Here is a 26240-nt window from a genome sequence, read left to right on the forward strand (position 1 = left end):
CAATGTGCTTTCTCTAATTTCCCTCTGGGATTAATAAAGTATCTTTGAATTGAATTGAATTTGAAGTTCCAATTAACAAGGATAGCAAAAACATTTAAATCAATAGGAAAAAATGGATGAATAAATAATAAAAGAGCTATGTTCTTTGAATTTCTTTATTTTTTCTAACATTAAAATATATATGATATAATAAAAGGAACACTTAAATGTTAAAAAATATATCTGTCTGTATCCATAGTTTTGATGGGTGAAACTATTTTGTGGCACTCTGTAAAAGAAGAAAATATTATTAGTGTATTATTATGAGAGAACTTTATGGCCCTGTCATGAACACTTTCAAGGTGTCACCAATTTGTAAAATGAAAGGGCAGCAAAGTATGGGAAGCGTATCTAAATGTCACTAAAAATCATTTGCCATCTGAGCTGAGATAATTTTTTAGGTAAAAGAAAAACACCAGGAAAAAAATATGATAAGAGCAGTATATATAGTGAGATTATGAATAACTGAAGTATATGTAGAATAAACATGGCTTGATGACCTTTTAGAGTGAATGGAATTTGATGCCACGAAGATTGTGTAATTTTATCTTGGGTTGCAAAATATATATATATATGTATATATAGTTTTCTTGTTTTTTAGACACAGTATTTTTATGAATATATAACAACAACAATAATAATAATAATAATAATAATAATTATAATAACAATAATTATAATTATAGCTATTATTATTATTATTATTAATAATAATATATATATTTTGTCATATATACTCTGAGAATCTTAAATGTCTGGAATGAAACATGTTTCAAATGTTGTGATACATTTCTATATTTTATTGTTCTATATTTTGGGGTAAACATTTGTGTACATTTGCACTTGTAAATATATTGGCTTGGTTTGCATCTGTTTTACACTATGCTGCTTTAATCCTGCAATTGACTGGCTGGCTGTCCAGGGTGTACCTCATCTGCCCATTGACCGCTGGAGATCAGCACCAGACACCCCCCACCCCCCCACCCCCCCGCTCCGGTGACCCTACGTGGACAAAGCGGGTTCAGACAATGGATGGATGCTGCTTTAATCTTTGTAATCCAACTTTCTTCCTCAATAAATAGGATTTTTCTATGAAGATTAAAAAAAGTTTGCAGCTTATATATAAATAATATTTTATTTTCTGTACTGTAAACAGAGAAGAGAAATCAAGATACAAGCCGCAAACAGGCGGTAATTTTCACATCTGCTTTGTTACCTGAAGATAAGGAACAATTTTGCAAAGCGTGTCTCCAAAGAACCACGTCTCTGTGATGTCAACCACAAGGCTTGCAGGCAGGCAGATGATGGTGACCAACACATCAGCCAGAGAAAGATTCACAATGAAGTAGTTGGTCACCGTTCGCATGTGTCGATTTTTCCACACTGCAAAACAAACTGAGAGAGACAAATGAGCAAACATGGTACGGAAAAGCTCATTTTTCTAGGAACAGTAGATCTAATGCAAGGTATTAATGTGAAAATGGCATGCAGGTTAGGATTAAAGTGTAATCTTCGCGGGTATCATACATCAGTGATTTGGTTGTTCCATATGCTCCTAACAGAGCACTGCACTCTCAGACTACAGGTTTACTGGTGGTTCCTAGAATATCTAAAAACAGGATGGGAGGCAGATCTTTTAGCTATCAGGCTCCTCTCTTGTGGAACCAGCTCCCAGCTTTAGTCTGTGAGGCAGACGCCTTGTCTACTTTAAGATAGGCTTATAACATTTTATTTGATAGGGCCTATGGTTAAAATCTGATGTTAGCCCAGATCTGGACAAGTGGGGGAGTAGAGGGAGGTGGAGAATACAGTCGGTAAAGATGGCTCTCCCTTGCCCTGCCTCCAACATGCCTCCATCTAAAAAGCTAGGTTATCCAGAGTTATCTCTGTAGTTGTGACGTGCCTTGAGACGACTCTTGTTGTGATTTGGCGCTATATAAATAAACAGAATTGAATGAAATGGCTTTGGCATCTACTTTGCACTATTTAGACTTGGGCTTTTATTGAATTTTTAAAGGCAGCTCCTTTATTTAGAAAAATGACGTATCCAGGTATTCTTCACCAGTGTATGGTGGACTGCCCCGTTGACCGACATTCTTAGTGGTGAGGATGTCACGTTGTTCATTGTCCGATAGCACAGGTAGACAGTTTGAAAGACACCTGTAAATTCTGTCCTTCGTCTGTACTTTCTCTTCGGGTCTTTGCCAACTATATATTCAAATTTATAGGATGGTTTGCCAGGCTAGCTCAAAGCCTCTACAAAAGAAAACAAGAAAATACAACTTTAGAAACAAAATGTATTTAAAAAAGAGATGAATCTTTTAAAACGTCCGCACAGTGCTGTGATTAAATAAGACATACTGTTGAAAGGGTTTGGATTTATCCTAACAAAGAGAATAACAAGCAAGATGCTTTTCCTTTTCCTGTTCAGTCTCATGCAATGCAATAAGACATACTTTAATGTTTTCCATCTATCAAAAAACGAGCATGTTGTTAAACAGGAGCTGATGGGAAATATTTTTGAGCATCAAAGCAGGAGTTGGTATAGAAGTATGCTTTTGACAACCAAGCATTCATGCTTTTGCAGCCTGCACAATATATATGTATATATATGTATATATATGTATATATATATATATATATATATGTATATATATATATATATATATATATATATATATATATATATATATATATATATATATATATATATATACACACATATTTTTAAGATCAGTGCATCTTATCTGAAACAACCCAAAATTCCTACTTCCATTGTTCGTTTCAGTTTGCCATTCTCTATTTTTGCTTCAGTTGTCTTCTGAGTAAACAAGCTGCACCTCAAATTTTTGCTGCTGCATGCTGACTTTGTGCCCAGCAAGGTTTGCTGAAGTTTCCAAAAGCACAAAAAAGGCAGGACCCCTTCAGATCACCCAGTATGACCTGGAACTGTGCACAGCTGTTGAGTTGAATTCGGCGTAGTGTGTAAATGGAGCAAAATGTGACAGATGGAGGTAAAGGTTCTATTCAGATTGCAAATTACTGGCAGCCAGCTGAGCATAGGAGGATGATGTGTGTGTGTTGAATGTGTGTGACAAAGAAAAGGGTAGCAAAAAGTTGAAGTTGGACACATTTTTAACTTAGAAAGAAAACTCCTGCAATTTATTTGTTACTGGATAGATTTACCAAAGTCTGTAGGCAAAAATACACTGTAGTAATGAATGAATGTAAATGGTAAAATAAATGTACTTTTAACATAACTATGTACAACAATGTATATTAGTCTTCATGTTGATTTGGCTTAGCGGACCCAGTTGACACAACATAATCAGGAAAATTCAACATTTCATTTCTTACCCCTACTTCATTCACACTAGAAGCATCAGCGGCGTAGAATGGCTGCAGAACATCACTGCTTCAAACAGAATCCAATATAGTCTATGGGGGTGTTTCAAACGGCTGAAATTTTCAGGCGCGTCCCAGAAGCGATATAAAACGTGCATTCCTTCTTGCTGGTTTAATGGCGGATGATAATCAAACCGTCATCTTTGAAGTCTCGAGGGATTTTGTGATCTCGCAAGTCCAGCGAGAGAAATGGCAAAGATTAGGATTAAAGAGATTCTCCTGGTGTGTACTGGCTTGCAGCAAAGCTCGTGAGTAAACCGTTTTGCTGATGCCTCCAGTGTGAAGTAGGGGTTAGAGAGCATTTATTTACCAAACACACTTTTTTATTGCAGAAACTAGACACAGTATTAGTCCTGTTGCTTGGAAAGGCCAAGTGATATGATTACATTAATTTTACATCGTAATTGTGATCATAAATAATACTACGCCAGCTGAAATGTCTCTCATAAGTATTTGGTCCAATTTGACTGCAAGTCATCACGTCTTTGACATGGCAATTTAAAAAAATATTTACATCAAAGGTGTTTTGATGGAGTACAATTCATTCCTTAGGGCATTAAGCACATCTGGCTTTATTAAAATGTATTAAAATGCACACACTGCACTTAGACCATTGGTTAAATACATGGGAAGGGTGAAAGTTGTTTACTTCCTTTTTTTTTTTTCTATCAAAGCGTTTGCTTTTAATGTCACGCCTGATACTTAAAATGTTATTGTTGTTGAATGCTTTGTAATTCCGACCAGACACGGAGACAGAGGTGAAAGAGAAAGGAAAAGAAAAGGTGGGGAGAGAGAGAGAGAGGGGGGGGGGGGGGGGGTTTCCACAAAAATAAACAAAAATGAACAAGAGTCTGCTTCCAGACCTGCAGAAAAAAAGACAAAAAAAAACAAAGGGACACAAAAAAAGGGACACAACAACAATACAACAAGATCTACCTATCACTGCGTCAACTTGATGAAAAGAAAAAAATATATATATAATCAACATTGCTTAACTGAAGAATCACGATAATAAATCACAACGCATTAAGTGCCCACCATAGTCTTAAGACCTGTGTTTAACGTGCCCAAGCCCATACTTTTGAGAGCACCATGTGAGCACCTGTGTGTGTACACGCGCTTGTTTATTTAAGGTTTTTCTATAGGAGCGCCCAACAGAGAGTGTGAGGGACCACAGATCCGCCCCCCAAAGATGCGCAGGAGACGGGGGGAGCTCCAAGTCCCAGAGATCCAGGCGCTGCCCCAGAACGCAGGAACCCCAAGGAGACTGCAACCAGGAAGGCCCCCACCCCCCTCGAGAGGCACAGAGGATCGCCCCGGGGGGCCACAACCAGCAGCCGGCAGAGTCCCTGGAGATATCAGCGGCAAGCCCACAGGCCCGCCCGCAGCCTCCCACCCCCTAGCCGGCCGAGCCCGGGACCCAGCGACCCGGGACCCAGGGGCGACCACCCCCGCTGGGGACCCAGCAGAGCCCCAGGGACCCAGACCCCACCAGGCAGCCACCGGGATCTATCAGGCAGATGCCAAAATCTTAATTAAGTTGTTTACTTCCTGTATCCAAGCATGTCTGATAGATGCTTTGGATTTGCATTGTCTCTATGAAGGTTTGATTCAGTCATCAAACCAAAACCAAAGCAATTGAATAATGAGATGCATGAAATGCGAAGACACAGAATGAGACCTAGCTGTTGAGATAGGTGGACCTTTGAGACTCAGCTGATGCAAACGCCAGCTAATTTCTCTTCACTTTGATTGGTTATTATGTATGGTAATCTTAAGCTGCGACTTGGGAGATAACTCTGTTATCCATCATTTTGAAGGTCAGTACTTAACTTTCCATCTTTTTCCTGTAGGCATGTTAAGATGCTACCAGGAGAAAATCAAACCCCGAATTGGCACTAAGGTCTTTCATCTTGTGTGGCTGCATTCATGTTAGAGGTATGAGATTGGAATAAGTGAGTATAGCAAAATGTTCTCAAAGATAAGACTACAGCCATGAAAAATGATGCAACTGACTTAAACTACGAGAAACATTTTTGATTTTAATATTATTGCTTTTGCTTGAGCTTTAACCTTACCTCAGATCATAACCTGCACGACTTGTATCAGCATGTCAGTGTCAGAATCTCGCCTGCTTCACAAACACTACAGTTTGCTCCTCAGTCTATGTTTTCCTCTAGAGATGCTATTACTCTGACTGACTGCTGGCCAATTCAGATGCATAAAAAGGTGTTAACATTTTCATATATTTGAAGACCGGTAAACACAAGAGCCATAAGTTATGGTGAACATAAGAGACAGCAGACATGCAGAGAATCCTAAACGAGTTGCTTTGATCATATCATCAAAACAACGTTAAAATACAAAATTCCTAAAAGAAAAATTATTTTCTTTTCTGAAGGAATGACTCCACATTTATCCACGTTTGATCTGTTTTGTGTCAACAGTTAGTCTAAGCTGTAATATGGATACATGTTTTTTTCTGTTAAAGACGACTCCCAGTGCTGCTGCGTTCACACTGAGATTACAGGAACTGACGCCGATCTGTTTGAGAAGCCACTTCAAAAGAAATCTGACATTTCAAAGTGTCTCTTGAGGCATTGAGAGGGAATAAAACAGCACAAGTGTTTAAAATGAACATTTGTTTCATAAAAACTAAACCGATTCTGTTCGTTGGGTTGCTTTTTAAACTAATTAGGATCAGACATACATCTTTTTGTGTAAAGTTTTAATCAGTCATTTATCCATCCACATACAAATTCATACACTGATGGTGATGAGCAATAATGTAGCCACAGCTTCCCTGGGGGTACGGACGGAAGCAAAGCTATCGAACACTGGCACCGCCGGTTAAGCGTCTTGCCCAATTACAACAGCAGCATTCTCTGGAGGGAGCTGGGATCAAGTCTACAACCTTCAGATTACTGGTCAACCGAGTATCCCCTGGCTGCATCCCGGAGATCGGGGCGGGGCTAAATGTGGGCGGGGTTAAACGTTTAGAGGTGGGTGGAGACAACTATTTGACTCCTGCCCCTCTCTCAATGGAACCAGGAAACTGCGAGTAGCCCCTTTCTAAGGATTAGAAAGCCCTAAAAACCCACAAAACCCATGTAAAGCATAACAATGGTAATCAAATGACTTGTTTGCTGGATATCATGATAATTTTAAAGAGCAGATAATTACAGGCGCCATTTTTGATCCAATCTGTTCTGATATTTTTATTCTTTTTTCTACTTTTGTATGGTATGTGTATTTATAGCACATAGGTATTTGTGTCTTTTAGCTATACTTTTGGTACCTCTATAAAAGGTTCAAGCATTTATAAGACTATTCTTTGAACCTGTCAAAACCATTTTAATAGTTAATTTTATCAATGCTGCCTTTATTTTAATAGTCATTTCCCAAGTGAGTGTAAAACAGTATAGACAGACACGGGTAAATTTGTTGTACACTCAGTTATATCAGCTACATTAAGAGGAACAGAAACTTAAATTGTGCTGATACTTCTTAAAACATGCCAGGGTTTGAGGCGGGGTGGTGAGACATTGTGTGAGACACCCAAGAATGCAGACTAAATTTTTCAAAAAAGGTAAATTTAATATAGCAAACAACAGCCAACACAGGAATAAAAAAAAGTACAAACAAATGAACCAAAAAGCACACAAAAAACAAGAGAACCTCCAAAAAAACAATGTGAGGAGGAAAAAGAATGCAAAAACTGTGACACCGCTGTACTATGGCATTTCAAAACCAGAAAACACCTTCATCTTCCTTTTTTCCTCAATTTCTCTGCAGAACTCCTCATAGTCTGACTGAAAACTAAACATGAACAGGAACGGTTCCCTGCAATCGTTCATCTCCTCTTCATCCAGGCCATCACAGAAGCATAACCTCTCCACTGCCCTCCGGCAAGCTTCCCTGTCCATGGTGATGACCTGGGGAAGGGAAAGGCTTCCTTTGAAGGACCTTGTGGTACACCACCTTGCTGCCTCAAAGGTGTCCTCAAGCAGAGAATTCTCCTAATCAAAAATAAAGACAATATTAAAATTACTGCTGTCAAGAGATTAAAAACATATTTTACATTAATTATGTATGATCTGAAAGTAATCTAATCTTTCAATTTAATCTAATAACTGTACATAATATAAGCCTTATTTTCAATGCTAACAGCTAGCCAAACAGCTGATGCTGTGGTCTTTCCAAACTGCAGCACGGAGGTGCGTCTGATACAGGAGAGAAGCTGTCAGCAGCCTTGATGTTCAGTGACACACCCATTACATCCAAATGGTAACAATAACTTTGGAAAAAGTTGCAAGAAGGGTGAAAAAAACAGAGTAAAGATAACAAGGTCGCTGAAATGAACACTGCTGCAGCTAATCTCTCACCGGTCTTGTCACTGTAACGTCAACCATTCAACTTATGAGTTTACATGAACCCTTCAAGAACAGGAAAAGAAATTGGTTTATTTAAAAGTCCCATAAAGAAGCAGTAGATTAAAAATGATAAACATAATTAAAATATATAACACGTTAATCATGGCTGTAAAAAAATAATTGCAAGTAATGGAATTATTTGACACCTCTAATTAAAATAGAGGTTGGAGAAGAAACAATGACACAAGAAAAGTCCAGTTCCAGCAAGTTCTCAGCCTCTGCTAGAAAGGAAAAAGATTGTGGTTCATAAAAAGCATAACGATGCAAGTTGTAAAAAAGATCAGTTGCTTAGTATTCTGGTTTAATGAAAATAGAGAAATGACTGAAAAACTTGCTTTGGAAAAAAAAAGTGCTCTGTCTGGAACGGTCTTAATTTTCTAATCTTGGCAAAGTAAGAATTTCATTGTGCAGAAAGCGTGTTTTTCTAGCTGTGCATATGACAAAAGGTTGAATCTTGAATCTTCCCACATCCCATTTCGACAACCTAGGGGGTTGTGTACAATAATACTTGTTTGAACAATACCTGATGCTGCACAGACTCATTCAGTATGGCAGGACTTCTTAGGAGGTACCACTTCCAGGCCCTGAAATAAGTGAAGGAATTATGCTTCAGTCTGCAAGCAACAGTTAAACTACAAGAATTAATCAAATTGTCTCTCACCTGTTTTACTCTTTCCTCTCTCCGTCTTTTTCGTGCCTGCACTCTGTCTTCCTCAGACCTTGGTGATACAATGACAACATTCATTCACTATGAAAACATTCATGTTATTCTGTTGACACTTGACTGAGCAAAACATTTATATAATTACACATATCAGATTAGCACTCTAACCATAATAATAAAGCCCATCAGGTGTAGAACTCAGATACGAACATAAAAAGCTTAAAAAACTAACATATTTCCCCCTGTTAAATATATTTTCCACCAAAAAGTAATCATGACCACACAACATATCTCCCCAAAGCTATAAAAGTGTTCCTACAGGTTTCTTCAACTTAAATTTAAGTCTGTTTAAGATCTTTCTAAAGCCATATGGAAAATTAATAACTATTTCACGGCACTATCAGCAAAAAAGTAAATAAATAAAATAAAATTATTGAACTAATTTCATTTATTTATCTATACAACTTTACCAATATATTTTGACAAAACACTGGGTGGGCACTTGGTAGAAGATCGGTTATATTTTTAAACAAATGGTTAAAAATATAACCGATCTGGTTGGACATTAGAACCTTAATAATTTTTGTTGCCTATATTTTAGTTTAATTTTAAGAAATTTTTTTATTATTGCTAATTTTATTACCCTAATTTCTTGCAGTATTTCTATTGTATAAAAGCAACAGTGCAAACAGTAAAGACAAAAAATTGAAATAAATGTCTAAAAATAGTGCTTCTCTTGGTGTCATCACTTGTTTGGAATATTTTGATGAACTTCAGAAGAAAAATGCAGTACAGAAAACTTACATCCAACACAAATTTTAAGACCCAGATGCCAAAATTGAAGGGTTTCTCCAGTCTTTTAAAGGTATTACTTTCAAATTCATAAATTCAATGCTTTTAAGACTCCGTGGGAACCCTGTAAACATTTCTCCTCAAAAGTAAGTCGCCCCGCATGAGTAAAATAGGCTATATGTATCATCTAAAACTCATAATGGGAAAAAAAAACTTTAATTTCCAAGTTTATAAAACGTTCGCCCAACATTGGTCCTCGATATTGTTAAAACAGAGAAAGAAAAATCCTAGCTTACCTCCATTTTGGCAGCTACTTCCCTCTGTCCCGACACCTGTCACAGCATTGCACACACACATAGCATAGCGGTTTCCTGGTTCCATTGAGAGGGGCAGGATGCAGGAGTCAAATAGTTGTCTCCGCCCACCTCTAAACGTTTGACCCCGCCCACATTTAGCCCCGCCCCGATCTCCGGGATGCAGTCAGGGGTAGTTGGGTCAACCTGCTCTACCTCCTGAGCTACAGCATGCCTGCTTAACTTATTGAGAACAAGTGTTAAACACGTCTCAGTGCAAATCAACCAGTTGCGGATCTCATCTACTGTCGCCATGTTTGTTTGTTTCTACCCTACTCATCCAGCTCTCTATCCGCTGAGTTCTGCACTGTTACCCCTAGTGGAATCCTCCAGTACTGCGTGCGACGCAGCAGAGATTTAGTGAACAAGACACAGCCTGCTTCCTGCGTCAACACAGGGTTAAAAGGCAAGTACATTCCCACCCTATAAATAGTAAAATATCTGCTTTTATTTAAGGTTAGTATGAAAACAGATCTCAACTGAATCCTATAAGGATGATCCACATTCTCTCATATTAAGGTCTTCACTGAGCGTGAAGGGGCCCCAAGCAGACATTAATTCTGGCTAAGGATGTGGTCCAGGAGCCGCCACTTTACGTCAGCGGTGATAAAATCAATCGTTTATTCCCCCAGTTATATTTTGGCGCACTGATATTTGACCTGAGTATTTAACCCCTCTCTTAGGTTTGAGTACACACAAGGAGAAGTGAACAATTACGCATTAAAGCAGCAGGCAGCTGCAGGTCCTGCTCAAGGGACGCTAATTGGGGTCAGCCACTTTTCTGAAGGGCAGTTTGTTTTTGAATAATGGAGAAGGACAGCGTGAGCCACCACGGGCTATTCTACCAAGCGGGGGAACGTTACAGCTCTTTAAACTCAAAACCATCAATACATATTATGTTTTTAAAGCCATACTATGCAACGTTTTCATTTTTTTAAATCATTTTCTTGAGCCAGTATGTGTTAAAATGACCCGTTACAGGGTAAATGTAGTGTCACTCAGACCCCCACCGCCTGTTCTGTGGCCAGAATATTGCACTTGCAACTTCTGAGTATTCAGACCAGCCCCTTAGTCAGTGGTGGCTGGTGAATGTTTTATTTGTTTTTTTGGTGGGGTGCATTTCAACAGGTGTGCCAAAAAAAAGCCTGGCTGCTGAGATTTGCACGCCCTGTTGTGGGAAGCTGCATATGGGGGTACGAGGTAGCTTTTTCATAAATTTGTACTTTTAGCATGTTTCTTATCGATTTCCTTCCTCACAAAATGATGGTTTATGGGCAGATAAATAAAAGAAATGATGCTTTATTTGAAAAAATAATAAATGTTGAAAATTTTGTAATTTTGAGTCACATTCTTGATTTTTTAAACCAACAGCAAAACAGCTCAAGCAAACAGAAAAGGTATATAAAAATACTCACTAAAACATTAGTCTCAAACGTGTTTAAGCAAAACGTGTCAAAACGTAATACGTTCATCATTATTTCAACATATTTTTAGTCAAAAACAAAAGTTTTTTTAGAAATGTGTTCACATTTTGAATGTATTAAAAATAGTCTGATTTCTTATAATTCTAATAATTTACTTCTGCAACAGAGCTGTTTTCAGATGCGCTAACCACATATTGTCGCTAGGAGACGCCAAATTACCATTCTCATGCGTCACACAACTTGAATCCAAGACAGCTAGCAGCAAAGTTGTTCCAAAACTATGCTTAATATTCACCAACATTTGCAAACTCATCTGGCAGCAGCTAGATCTCTATGTGTGGCCCCGCCCCATGTCAAGTCTGAGTTTGGAAAACTCCAAATCACACGACAATTCATTTTGCAGCGCAAGGTTAAATCTCGGCAGCAAAACAAACAAAACTAATTTCATGAAGTCAAAAGCGTGAATTAAGTCTTACTTTTGCTGGATTATGGTCATAATAATCTGTGTTATAGTAGAAAAAGCTTCTTTTTTACCTGCTGGAGAGTGTTTATAAGTCTTTTTATTCCATAATATTTCAGGTTTTCATAATAAAAATAAACCCATGAGGTGTACTCAGCTGCTCTAAAATGAACAAAGAATTGTGAGCTAAAAAATAAAAGAACAGTGAACTGTGGAGAGCTTCCGGTTCGGGGTGAACATCCTGAGATGAGCTGAGACTTACTGAATGTGGATCTAGCGAACATGCGCCAGTTACAGCGTAGGTCTATGGTAAAGATTGCTGCGTCCAAAAGGAACAGGAAATACGTCACAAGATGATTCAGTTGTTGTAAAAGTGTAAAATGAAAATTTTGTTTACTTTTATTCTATTCAAGTGTATTTATATAGCGCCAAATCATGACGATTCGTCTCAAGGCACTTCACATAGTAAACATTCCAATACAGGTCAGTTCATTAAGCCAATCAGAAAAAAGTTTCCTATATAAGGAACCCAGCAAATTACAGTAATCCTCATACTAAGCAAGCAGCATATGCAGACTATACACAACACTTATAGTCTTTATGGTGTATGGACTGTTTAGTTTAATTTTCATGTATTTTTTTATTTATTTTGTAGTTCCTATCTTCTTCTTCTTCTGGTGAGACTGGTGGGGCGGCCCTATGAACGAGCTGCCACTGCTGTTACCCCTGCTTTCCACCGGAGCCGTCAGCAGCACGTTACTGCAGCAGCACGTCATAGCTGCTGATGGGAACCGCTGTGGTCAACAGAACATTTTCCACTGGAGCCGTCAGCAGCGCGAGTCGGCCGCGTCTCAGGAGCAGCATGTCGCGGCCTTTACGCGCCGGTTCTATTTTCTACACGCGACGCCTCTGAAACGGGTCAAGTTCGACATTTTTGGGGAAGGAAAGACAGGAAATCGGACGCGGAAATGGAGAGAAGCTCCCGAGATTTTTAGAATAAAGAAATGTACTGCCTTCTGGTTGCTTTACTTTTAAGAAAAGTTACTAAATGTGCGGCCCCGTGAGAAGTTATCACCTAGCTAGCGGTCTCCTTTGTTTTCCAGGTCCGTATTGGCGATTATAAAACGGACAGAACATAAAACACAAACATTTTGGAGCCATGTTGTAGTTTTCTCCTGCTTGTTGTTGTGTTTACTGACGAAGTCACTCGTGTGACTTCGTGCTCTGTCGGTGACAGCTGCTCCCCTGCTGCTTCGCGTCTCGTGGGAAGGGCCAAGCAGCAGCTTACGCGAGCAAGACGTGCTGCTGCAGTAACGTGCTGCTGACGGCTCCTGTGGAAAGCCGGGGTTAGTCTTCCACGTCCAGCCTTCATGCCTTAATCTTAGTGCGCTTCCAGCACATTTCCTGCGTGCTTTCCATAGTGAATACAGCTTATTTGTTTGTTTTAGTGATGAACTGCTCCTATATAAAGTAATGAAGACTAAGGAGACATTTCAGCTGAACGCCCAGCAAGAAGGAGAGTTTCACTTTTGCTTTTACGATAGTGAATTAATAATGGACTCTAGGGGGTGCTAAAAGCAAGCCAAAACTGCAACGTTTCCCTTTAAAAACAAAATCCTCCAATGAGACAGCAAGGCAGCTTTACTGCCTTGTGAATTAAAAGTGATTCTCCTGAGCTGCATATCTTCTTTTCATTTGAATCACTTAAAATGTGTTCTGCTGTGATATGAAATGAAATTATGATAAAATTAACTTTTTTCTGCAAAAACTAAATAAATAAATTGTTGCATAGCCAGAAAGACAAAACTGCATATGTGAATAGTGGCCACATAATCAGTATGAATAAATCTTTTGAACATTTTTAGCTGGTCCCTAGATACCCCGTTCAGCAGCGACTGCACATTAAATCCTGAGATTTATATCGCACAAAATATTATGATCAAAGTGACCGTGTGGGCTGGGAATAGATTACATCTCCATGCACAGTTTCTATGCTCAGGTAAAGGATTCTTACAACTGTAACATCCAGCAATGGTCAGTTTTAGGTACTGTTCGACCATTCAACATCTGGTCAAAATGGAGACAGAAGACTGCATGTGTTCCCTTTAAATCAGCCTGCCTCCATCCCACCAGCTGGAGCTCAGAGCCTTTGCAGCTCTGAACAGATAACGAAATGTCAACAATAGCGTTCTCTCCTCAAGGTCCAATCTTTCAGGTCTTCATGCCTCCATGTAAGGAACACTGTCAGCCCAGATCAGTTGCTAAATCAAAGAATGATTTCCTAAATTAGATATGAACTTTTACAACTTATAAGCTAGACAATCATTAGATAAATGTTTGTTTATTGATACTTATAATATTTATAATATAATGAAATGTTTCATTAATCTGTGCTCAATGATTGAAGTTTGAAATGAATGTTATGTTATGATTACAGTGATTGAAATATGTTTCAGCATGTTTACATGACAAGGTTATCACCATTTGTACTCGCACAAGGACAAAGTAAGGTTAAGTTAAACTCATGACACATAAATAGTCCTTTATGCCAGTCAGAGCCTCCGGTATCAAAGAAGGTGTGTTTCTGAGGTTGTCTTGGTAATATTCCTCAACTTGTCAACCTCTGGTTGGCTACACAAATCATAACATGAGAACATTAAAACCAGATCACTCTGGTGATTCATCAGTTCTTGAGAAAAGCTTCAGACCGGCCATCTGAAGCAAAACCCTCTTAATCCATCAAAGCTTTTGACACGTCGTCAAAACCTTTTTGCACCTGCGAAGCTGATACCGCAAACATTTCCTGCAGAACGAGCTGATATTGTTTAGACTCCTTAAAGAGTCCCAGGAATGTGGTTCCATCCAACTGTCATGACCCAAGACATCTCTGGACTGAAGAGTCAGTGCCACTGTATTCTACAGCCCTTTGGTGCCAGAGGTCATCCGACCTCTCTGAACTTCGGATCCACCAAGAGGGTCTCCGAAGATGGGTGAAGTAGACACAGATAGCGTCTGATGTCCTTTGATAACAACCAACTTCATAGCTTAACACAAACCAAATTCTTTTACATCCAGAACTCAGCTCTCCTAGATACGGAAGTTCTGACTAACATCATTCACACATAGGTTCATACATCACATCTAGATCATCCACTCACAGTAAATGCTTATTTAACTTGTCATGTTTTAATTGTTGGTAAAATAAATTCTTACTTTTATAAGCCTGACTCTTTTCTGAATCAAAATGAAGTGTTTACAATCCCCTAATAAATAAAGAATCCTAGATCTTCTGATAAACACACAAAGCCCAAGCAGGGTTGGTATTTGTTATGGCCCAGGGCCATTTGGTTGCTTTTTCCTGTGTGTGTGTGAGGAGATGCAGCACCTGTCTCCCATCTCACTAAATTGCCTCCCAATTAGACTCTCCCAGCGGATCCTGATGATCAGCTCTGCCAGCAGCATAAAAGTCAGCCAGCCCTCAGCAGCTTTTGGTTTTAAGTTAAAGTATTATGTGACAACTTAGGTGGGTGCTTAGGAAATTCTCTCTGTTTAACCGTCAGCCTTTTTAGGTGTGAAGGAAACTTTACCCCTTCCCTTGTTTTAAATAAGACATCACTCAGTAAAAGGGAAATTATGCGATGGACATTCGTAGTGTTGGTATTAATTTGGTTAATATGAGAGTTTAGTTGTTACTTGTTTTGTGTTGCTGCTGATGTGTCTTGTTAATCTGTGTTTTGTGTTTATATTTATGTAAATAAATGTTGTTTTGTTACTTTTAACATGAGACTATGCATCCTCAATTGTTACCCCAGGCCCCCTAGACAGCCTGGATCGTAACAACATTCTATATTTAGAGTATACAGCTTATTGGTCATAAGTAGAGGTAATATACCGTAAATCCTCTAATACAGGCCGGTATTCAATTAAAGGCCGGGTCTCCAATATTGGCCGCTGTCGGAGATGGCGGAGGTGAATAATGGCCGGTCTCTTATTGTGGCCGGGTGGAATGTGGTAACAAGCAAGTACGGGGGGCGGTTGTGTCATCGTCTCACTTTTGATTTGCCAGTGATAGACCGCGAGGGTAACTTTAACCGTGCGGAGACGAAGAGGAGGCAAAAATTTGATATCAAGTTCAAAGAGAACGTGCTGATTATGCGGCAGAACACTCTGGGGAGCAGTAGGGGTTGTATGAACTAGTCAACTTCACTATAGTGCAGGGGTCGGCAACCTGTTCCCATCAAAGAGCCATTATTACCCGTTTCCCACGGTGAAGAAAACACTGCAGCAGCCGCGGCTTTGTGGGCGGGGCCTACCATCAGACAGCAGCCGGTGTTGTGCCATAAATCGACTCACTACCAAAAAATGATTAGCTTAGTTTTGTCCAGTTCGGAAGTTGTTTTAAGTGTTGCTATTTGTCTTAAACGTTCACAATGAGGATATATTAATCCTTTTTGCAATATTTGCGATTGAAAGATGGTTTGTGGTAAGAACTGGCTTTCTTTATGTTACAGCCTTGATACTAAAAAATAAATAAACAATGTAAAATGGCGCCCTGTATTGAATGTAAACGTTGTATAAATGTAAATAAACAATTCTCCAGCGATTTGATTTTTTCCCCTTCCTTTCTTTAGTGGCTAATCATTTTTTGGCAGCGAGTCGATTTATGGCACAACACCGGTACCGGTACCGGCTGATGTACGTCAAAGTTATCTTTCATAAGAAGATAATCAATAAAACGATTTATATAAAATGGATCCAGAAGTTGTAGCCCGTCTCTGCCTACAATATTTAGATGTTTTTCACCCTGTTGGTGGTTTTACTGAGCAGGTGCCACTTTTGTCATACGTTTCTTTTTAAAACATGTTTAGACTGTTCAGAATACAAATCCAGGCTCTGTCACGTTTGATTGTTGTAATTAAACTTTGTAGGTGGGGAAGGTCAGAAAAGGATCCGATCATTTTGTTTTTCCCTCATTTACAGTGATGGAGACAACGGTGCAGTGCGCCTGACTCTGGTGTTAATCAAGTTAAATTATATCTCTTTGCAACAATTTTCACAAGAAAACAGAACAGTTAAAAGCAGGGCTTGTGTTGACCGGACAGTTTCCGTATTTGACTATTTATTTTGACGGAGAAAGAACAGAAAGAATTACCCCGACGCATGCAGACGAGCTGACACTTTATTCGTTTCGTGCAGATGTAGCTAAATCACTCAAGAAATGATTCCCATCTGAGCTGGACACGGAGCTCAGCGCAGCTCGCTGTGCGCCGTACGTACGCGCTGACAGCGAGCTGAAGATGTGGAGAGGGGTTTGGAGCACGTCGCACAACCAGAGCGCATGCGGGAAGATTCCTCCGACTGAAGCGAGACTTGTCGCTTAGAAAATGCTCCCTGATTATGAAACTTTGGCTGAATAGTGCTTGTTCCTGTCTCCAATGTGGCGACACATCCATGAGCCTGTCTGAGGGGAATCCCGGAATCTCACATCTTCAGCCCAGAATGTGCCAATATGATTACGCACAAGCGTAACGCGTCAACCCGGTCTCACAGTAAGACCAGGTTGGAACTGTTCAGGTTTACGCAGACAATCTTTACATTTAGAATTGGCTTACAGATGTAAAATTAATGCAGTAAAATGTAAAGCATTTTATTTAAATATCCATTCATTATTTTACAAGCACAGAGAGCCGCATCAGATGGATGGAATCAGGTGTCGCCACCTCAAAAACTAATTTAACACGCGATCGTTCATGTCGGTTCACTTCCTTTGATGTTTCCTGTCTTTTATTTGCGCCTGATGCGTTTCGCTGTGGAGCGGGGCGCATCACCTTGTCCTCCGGTGACGCACCGATCACTGATGTGACCGGTGAGCAGCGAGCACTCCGCTGTTTTTGCGGTTGGTAGATATTTTAGAGCTGCAGTTCAAAGGTAACTCATAAGGTGAATATATATGAACCCAGGTAGCAGTTTCTCTTTAGGATTGAGAGGAGATGCAGGAAGATAATAAACAGACAGGACAGAAAAATAGTCAAATAAAAACAAGTTAGTTTTTGTACCTGGTGGTTGCAACAAACAGACACCATTGAAGGTAATCAGAAGTGAGGAACAGAAAATGAAATAATTATTTTAATGTTTAGAGCAGCAGGAACTCCGAGAGGCTGCTGGCGCATGTGAGTTTGCAGCCGCTGCGCAGGGGGAGGGGGGAGAGGGCTGAAGCAGAAACTACCGTTGTTAAAAGAAATGTGTTTAACTTTGACAATGTGGGCGCAATTTTAATTGTCAAAAACTCCAGCGAACCATTAGTTCATTTTGTTCAAATAGAAATAGAGGCCTGCCTCTAATACTGGCCCTCCTTCCAATAAAGGCCTGGAGCTTGATGAGCTTGAGTCAAATACAGGCCTGGGCCTGTATTAGAGGATTTACGGTGTATATATATATTGAGCTCTTACAGGACTCAAATTACCAAACCCTACACAACCTCAAATTTATTTTGACACCTGACAAACTAAATTGCCTGTCACTGCATTTTCTGCAGCCAAACATTAAAGCACATCAAGGTAAAGGTCTAGGGATCTTCCTTCTGCGTCCTAATGGAGAACCACTTTGATCCCCAATGACTTCTCTTTCTGCCATTTTCAAAAGTGCACATGGTGCTACTATTTATTTACTGACAAGTAGAGTCTCCCTCTCAAAACAAAGTCATTCCTCAACATCCTATTCTAGATCCTGTCAAACCACTCAAAATGTGTCGAATTCATTTTCATTCTAATTCAGGACAAACATAAAATTGGGGACATTGCAGAAAAGCTCATCCAGAGTTGAATTACAAACTCAAACAGATTTTATTCCATGTCAGATGAGCGACCAATAATTATTTTGTTGAATGAAGCTGCTGCAGCCCTGTGATCGACAAGAAAGCTGCCCAGGGTGTCCCCTACTTCTGTCCTAAAACTGGTGTGTGACTGTAAAGAAACAACATAATTAACCTAATCATTTCATTTAATAAACTAAGGCGTACTTTAATGAATGATTTAGGTATTGTGACCAACTGCCCGAGGGAGAGTTCCTGCTTCATCTATATTTGCTCTCGTCTCTCTTTATTCCAAGATGTTATCAGTAAAGTTTTTCCTCGTTGATTCAGAGAGCTGATGTGTGGTGTCGAGCCGAGTGAAAAGAGCACCACTTTCACCATGAGAGGGCTGGCTGGTCTGTCAGCAGCCTCAGAAAATCTGTTTAATTATTTATAAACCACTCATTTAGTAAATTACACTGAATAATGCAAGTTATGCAGCATAAAATAAGTAAGCATCAGTGCGTGCCTGCAGACAACAGGGCTTTTGTTTATTTGCTGTTTGTAAACACAGAACTGTCTGTGATGTGATGTGTGACACACATTTATTCATTACCAAATAAAACTGGAATTTTATCCTGCAGATACTATAATGCACCAGCTATGTGTCTTTCATAGTCTTGTCATTCTTGCAAGTTGTTCATGTTTCATGTTTCTGGAGCTTTCCAACAGCCTTTCTGTTCACATCAAGGGAATCGCAGCAGTTAGAGCTTCCTTTTGAAGGCATCGCATCATACAAGCAGGGGCGCCTCCAGAAGTTTTTGATAGGGGTGGCCAGACGGAGCCAGAGAAATCTTTGGGGTGGCACACCAAACTGGTCCTTGCGGTAGCTCAGAGAGAGTTTAGCCTGTGGCGATATATTGCATTGCTCCTTTATTTTGTTTATTTTTTTAAACAGTACGTATCAAAAATATTGAAGTTAAATTTTACAAACACAAACATTTCAGAAAAATACATTTCAGTTATTTAAAATGTTATTTCAAATTTTATTTTAAAATGGTTTTTTGTTTTTTTTTTCCGTTTAATTTACCTGTTGCTGTCTTCACAAAAAGCTACGGAGATACAAACTTTTTGGAATGGTGAGCAGCAGAAACGTGCATTTTTTATTCTGATTATTTCTGTACTCATTAAATATATTATTTCTATTTTGTTTTACAATTACGTCATGAATAAATAAGATCGATTTATGGTTTGAGTGAACATTAATATTAATATGATTTATCAATGCTGGATTTTGCGGGGGGGGGGGGGGGGGGCAAGCCATTTTCTAGGGGTTTTTTGGGGGCGCCATTGCATACAAGATGGTGGACATTCAAAGGATTTCATTCCAAAACAGTTTTTCTGTTTTGGACATCTGTATATACTGTTATATATTACGGTGTGTAAGGATCCAGGGTGCAGACTTTGAGGTACGTGTCCTTTATTTTTTGCATAATACTTTAAAGCAAAAAGGGCTGCACCACAGGGCTTTGCATTTATTTATCCAGAGGGCAACGACTAGACAAGAATGTATTAAAAGGAAAAAAATAACGTAAGGAAAGCTCAAGATCGGACTCAGGCAAGTACATTTAACTAGAGTCAAAGAGTAGAGTGGGTCTTTAATCGTTTCTTGAAATGATGGATTTTCTGAAAAGATCTAATGCGAAGAGTTAGGTTGTCCGAGGTTAGGTAACGCTACTTTTTCATTTGGATCTGAAAATGAGGTGAATTTCATTATTTGATCTTCTTGTTCTGATGGACTGTTGATCCTGGTGAAAGGATGGAGTCAGCTCATTAAGATCCTAAAGCACTGAGAAGACATTTACAGTTTTAATTGTTTACACAAGGTTTCTGTAAAAAAATTAAATTTAATTAATAAATTAACTGTAATTGACAACTTAACTGAGAGGCAAAGGACTAAAGAACTGGTTAAACATTGTTTTTTCCTACTTATTTAACTGCGGCTAAAATGGAAACAGACAACTTTTTGGGGGGGATTGGAATGTCCCTTAAACGAAGATTAAAAACACATAAAATATTTTTTAATTAACAAAATATAATTCAATAAAACCCAAACTGCCTATACCCTAACTCTGGGAAAACCTTGAACAGTGTGTGTTTATGTTTGTTACTTGTTTTTTATTAAGTGTGCAATTATCCTAATAAATAATTATGTTGTGAATATTATGCGCTTATAGTAAATCTAGTAGTTTCTCAAAACATACTTCTTTATTCTGCAAACAGCAACGCCAGTGCACCTTCCATCCAAAACATGAAGTTTTAATTATTAACATAATTTGCACATATTTCCTCTGCAGTCCCTTTTTATCAAACGCTTCACTTAAACTCATGCAAAACTGCAATATGATTCACACACACACACACACACACACACACACACACACACACACACACACACCGGTGGCTGAGTAGAAATGAATTGTTCATTCTTTAACATTTCTCTGCATGTTTTGCTTGCATACATGTCACATTTAAAGAATCTTATTTTAAACCTTTACAGCATGTTAAATGATTTTAGAAACAATGAAGCTCGATAGATTTCTCTGACAGAAAACAGATAAACTGTGTTTTCCTGATATGACTTTCCTCCTTCTAAACTATGAAAGCTTTAGGGAGAATTTGAGATTTTTAGCAGAGATAAATCAGAGAGTTCTGTACAGTTACTTCATGAGTACTGCAGCTTTGTGATAAACAGTCACATGCCCAAAGACAAATCAGAGCACTAAAAAGCAATCCAAGGCAGCAGCACTTAATGGAGATGCTTTCGGGACATGCAAAAGGTCATTTTAACGTCAATCAGGAAGCAACTAAATTGTTTGAAATTCTGTTGTGAGCCAGTAGCAGCATTTGCATCATTAAACATGAATAACTGTCACAAAACTACCTTGCTGGCCGTCTCACTGAAGTGGTGTTTTATTCACAACACGATTTACAAAAAAAAATGCTGAAGAGGTTACATTTTCCGGTAATGAACTCACTACAATCTGGATAATGACTTTTGTACCTCTTTATTGGCAGCATCTGTGGTCTGGAACATGATGTTTGTAGATTTTCTGTCTGTTCTAATCTGTTTTAATCTCTTAAACGTGACATCTCAGGAATATGTTAAACCAGATTTTACAATTTTCATCCTCATGGTCATTATGTTGTGATGCATGTCCACTCAAAAACAGTAATTACTGCTTATGCTGAGAGATCATGTTAGAAACAAGATCATATGAAATTATAGATAAATTGAAGCAGAGCCTATTATCTTCTGGTGTTACAGACAAAAAATAAATGTGTTGTTTATTTTTCTTCTTTTGTAAGTTATCATGTTGTCATGGTTTTTAGGGGACCAAAAAGAGGCAGCGACACAACGCAAATAAAAATATGGGGGGAAAGTCATATTAATATAAATAAAAAGCTCATTTCGTAGCACAAAGACAAGAGAAACGGAGATAGGAGGGGTGAAAATTAGAATGAAGCACAGGTGAGCGGATAAGCAGAAGGAAAACCAGGATGTGCCGAATGACTGCAGAGCAGAGGACAAAATAATCATAAAATTGGACAGAGATTAAAATGAATCATCCTGAACATGAGACGGCTCCAAAATGAAAACTTTTGCTCATGAAACAATAAAGTCCTGCCTTGCATTTCCAAAACATAAATAAATAGAAATGTTTTGATCATCCCCAAGACCTGAGGAAAACATTCAGTAGACTTATGAGACAAAATTGGATTCGATATTGAAATTTACTTGCTTATATGAAACATTTAAAGTGGCAGTCTGTAGTTTCCTGGCACTAGGGGGCAGTACACACATTTCAGGGTAGTTTTACACGTATGTACAGTCTATGGTTTTACACCACATCACTGTGACTGTCGCTAGTTTAAAAAAAACATTACGGTAAATGTTGGTTCCTGTGGGGGTGAAAGCATGTGCACTCTGCAAGACTCCTCAGACTTTGATGGTCCTTTGGTTACTTCCATCGAGAGAATACAAAGTTTTCTGTCACTGTAGTTTCTGGATCTGCTCAGGGTCCTGCGACTGCCAATGACGTCATCATACTATGGCAATACCACTCGGCCAAAATTCCTTGCATCTCTATTTCGATTCTGTTCTTTCACATAGGTTTTGGAAAGAGTTTAGCAGTATTGTTATTAACTAACTTTGAAGATGGTAACATAACTTCAGTAGGTCGTATGTCCAGCCAATCATCTAGTGTGACGTCATCGACAGACGCAGGACCCCGAGCCGGCCAGATGGAAACATGGCATCTAATATGGCATCCCCCAAAGACGCTAGACCCATGCCCTTTGTACTTTAGACCTGATTTTTATGGTTATATGTTAAGAAGCCACTAATATTTTTCAACAACTGGACTTCATTTTAGTAATTTTCCACATTTCGATGGATATTCCCAGAGATTAAAGGTAAAAATACACTTTTAGTTTGACAAAAAAGCAGAAACTGAAAATAATCTTTAGAGGACAAAAGCTTTATATTTACAGTGCTGTGCAGGAAGGTCTGCCTCAAGACATCCTTGATCTTTATTGATTGCTGCAACAATTAAATAAATGCCACTGTTTTCAGCCAGAGCAATCCAGAAAGCACGTGTTTAGCACGTGCTGAAGGCTGACACTTATAATGACATTTGTAAAGGTTAACAGCCAGACTGTCTGTGTAATAACGGTGTAATAAAACATAAACCGGCACATGACAAAGTTGTAGCTTGAAATTTAATTTTACATTTTCATCTTCCTGGTTAAAATTGGAAACCGTATAAATAGAATTATTGCTATGTCATATGGCAGAAAATAAATCAGGCTCTTTTGGCTGAAGATCACAAACGTTCCATAAAATTCCAGGTATCCAGAAATGTACTTCTTGATTACAAATGTGTGTTTTTACTTGTCATTTTCACTCTTCCACCAAACATTCTGAATACATCACTGAAAGTGTTATTAAAACAATTCATTTAACTTACATTATTAGCAACTAAATACCAAAAATGCCATTTCTCTGAAATCCTTCCAAGTCGTATCGATACTGATCAAATCTCCTTCAAACTGAGATCTACCTTTAATAAATTTTAGTGCAAATTTTTTCAGTGTTTTATAAAAATTTTGTTCATCACTGGATGTATTTGTCCTTGTGTCTATATCTTAGGAATGATCCAGACATCTCAGAGGGAATATAGAGAAGAGCAGCAGTGGAGAGCGGGCCAGCGAGTGTAACGTTGGATAAGTGGAAGTAGACTGATGGCAGGGTGTGGTTTTTCTTTTTCACCTACAGAATGAATAGTCGTGAAGAGGAAATGACTTCAAGGGTGTCCAGCAAGCTTCAAATGGATTACATAAACTGCAATGATCTGGAACTGGAGCTTCTGGCAGGCTTAAACAGCAGGTGAGTGATGAGTGCCGTCAAGCAGCAGGTGTGACTCAGCTGGACGAAGCACCACCTGTAGGCAGTGCAGAGAACTGCAAAGGGGACCTGCTGCACCAAACGGAAAGAGGAGATAGAGAAAAGAAAAGGAAAAGAGGAAAGAGGAACTTGGAGAATGTCTGGAATACTGTCGGCAGAAAGCTTATAGATAGCTTTTTTATTTTGCCAGCCACCTAACTCTACTGTGTGTCTCTGGTGTTGCGTTGGCAGCTTCGCTTGAGTCGCTGCTGTGTTAAAGTCAAACGTGAGTTACTGTAAACTATTAATAGACATGGCATGTATGACTGAAACACCTCGAGTGAATTTTAATGAAATAAATCATCAAATGTGGCTTTTTGCTCCAACACTCTAACCGGAAACCAGAAACAATCTTGTTTTGTTTCATATATGAGTGCATGAGGTCTTTCTGTCTTTAACCCTTTATAGGGCACTCATTGAAGTGATTTAATGTTCAACCCCAGGGTGGTATTGTCGTCCATACCCAAAGTGCATGGACGTTGACCTTGTTCTGGTAAAAGAAATCCTAAAATAAAATAACATGAACAAGTTAAATAAACATTATTTTGAAAAATGCAGATAATTATAAGACACTTTAGAATAATCTAGCTAATTTTAGAACATCATACCGCTGTTCAAAAATAGAGAATATATCACAATTATTCATCAATATAATATATTTTAATAAAAACAGATTATGTATTTTTGATCAGTTATTGAACAATAGATACTTTTTCTGATCAAACATAGATTATTAGAATATTTTAGAATATTTTATATTTGACAATATGCCTCATTATCATCTTCCTACTGTTCATCATCACCACCGATGGTGAGATTGGATGGTGCAATAACTGTCCTTTTCCATTTCCCAGAGAAATATTAGTTTAAAACTGCTTAACATATTCAATATAATTGTTATTATTATTGTTACCATGAATATTAAGATAATGTCTAAAATAAAAACAACAGATTTTACCTAAAAATATTCATCATGTCTTTTGTTTTTTCAGAGCGTATGTTCAAATATAGCAGATTTGATATTCATGTGATGATTTCACCAACTTCATTGAGTTTAACATTCACAACACATGTATCCTTATTTAGCACAACTGGTCAACTTTGTGGTGTGAGAGTTTCATGAACCTAGCATTGTTAGTTTTAGAGAGCTGACCGTGAACAGGAGAGGAGACCGAGGCGTGTTCTGGCTCTGCAGACACACCGATATTTGGCGAGTTATAGCCCCGCACTAACTGGTGGAATGGCACAAACCATGACTAACTTGATCTCTGACAATTGTTTGGGTGAAATCCCGTAATTCTAAGAGTTTGCGAAAAGGCACACCGACATCTTTTATGATGTGAGTGGAAGTGTGGACATTGGCCTAAAGGGTTGAACCTAAGAACGATTTTGTGTACGCCTTCAACATAATTGGCAAGATTCAAAACTCAAAAGAAAAATTAAGCAGAATTCATCTGGACTCATGTGTTGTGAATATATTGATGATGTAAATGTGTGTCCTTTATAACTGAGGTTACTGCTTTGCCTCCAAGGACAAACAGTATTGACCAGGTTGTTGATGATTATGTCTCAAGGCTGTTTGGTGCAGTGCAGGTTTACAGAAGCAAACAGCTGGTTTATGAGAGCCACAAGGGATCTTTTTCTTATCGACAATTGTTTACTATACTGCAAATTTAAATAATAACAGCCTTAAGGAAGTAATTGTTAAGGATTTACAGAAGTCTTTGATTTAAACCAAAGCAAATCTGCATCTTCTAATAAAATACAAAGTTTGAATGTGGATCCTGTTTTTACCATTGTCAGCAACACATGCTGGGTATAGCCCAACATCAGGAAACTGAATTTTGAATTGTTTATTTATAAAACCTCTTCCCACCCGAGGAGTCAAGGAGTCCCGAGGACACATAAAACAACATAAAAGCAGCAAGATAAAAGGAAGCATAAAGCACTAAAAAAAATGTTAAGGAATTAAAAGCAATAAGACCATAGAGCATAGAAGAAACATTAAAAACATTAATAAAACCAGGAAATTGATCTAAAATAAAGCTTCAGTCTTGCTTTAAAAATAAGCAGGGATGTGGGCTGTTTTATCTGATGAACGTTGGTTCCAGAGCCGAGGACCGATAGCTGAAAAAGCACAATAACCACTAGTCTTGCATTTGGACTGAGAAACCAATAACAGGTCACTCTGAGTGTAAAATTCTCGCAGGGACCTCATCTTAAGTGAAGACGTGATTCTTTTTAATAAAAACTACTGTGCTACAATCAGTGATTTATTCACCATTCAGAAAAAAAACATGTTTAAGAATAGCATTTCTAACATCTACACATTTTTAGATGCTTCAGCATAACCTGTCATTGAAAAACTTCAGAG

General features: G+C 38.5%; 1 protein-coding gene across 1 annotated transcript in view; it reads right to left on the reverse strand.

Annotated features, from left to right (window-relative positions):
* hcrtr2 (hypocretin (orexin) receptor 2) overlaps window positions 1–26240 on the reverse strand; it is a 48020-nt gene that overhangs the window by 14372 nt on the left and 7408 nt on the right. Inside the window, exon 2 of the mRNA XM_015944538.3 lies at window positions 1256–1434. Within this exon, the coding sequence (XP_015800024.3) occupies window positions 1256–1434 (179 nt within the window). The remainder of the gene's footprint in view (window positions 1–1255; window positions 1435–26240) is intronic.

This window comes from Nothobranchius furzeri, chromosome 12, assembly GCF_043380555.1.
Source record: "Nothobranchius furzeri strain GRZ-AD chromosome 12, NfurGRZ-RIMD1, whole genome shotgun sequence".
Classification (NCBI taxonomy): Eukaryota; Metazoa; Chordata; class Actinopteri; order Cyprinodontiformes; family Nothobranchiidae; genus Nothobranchius; species Nothobranchius furzeri.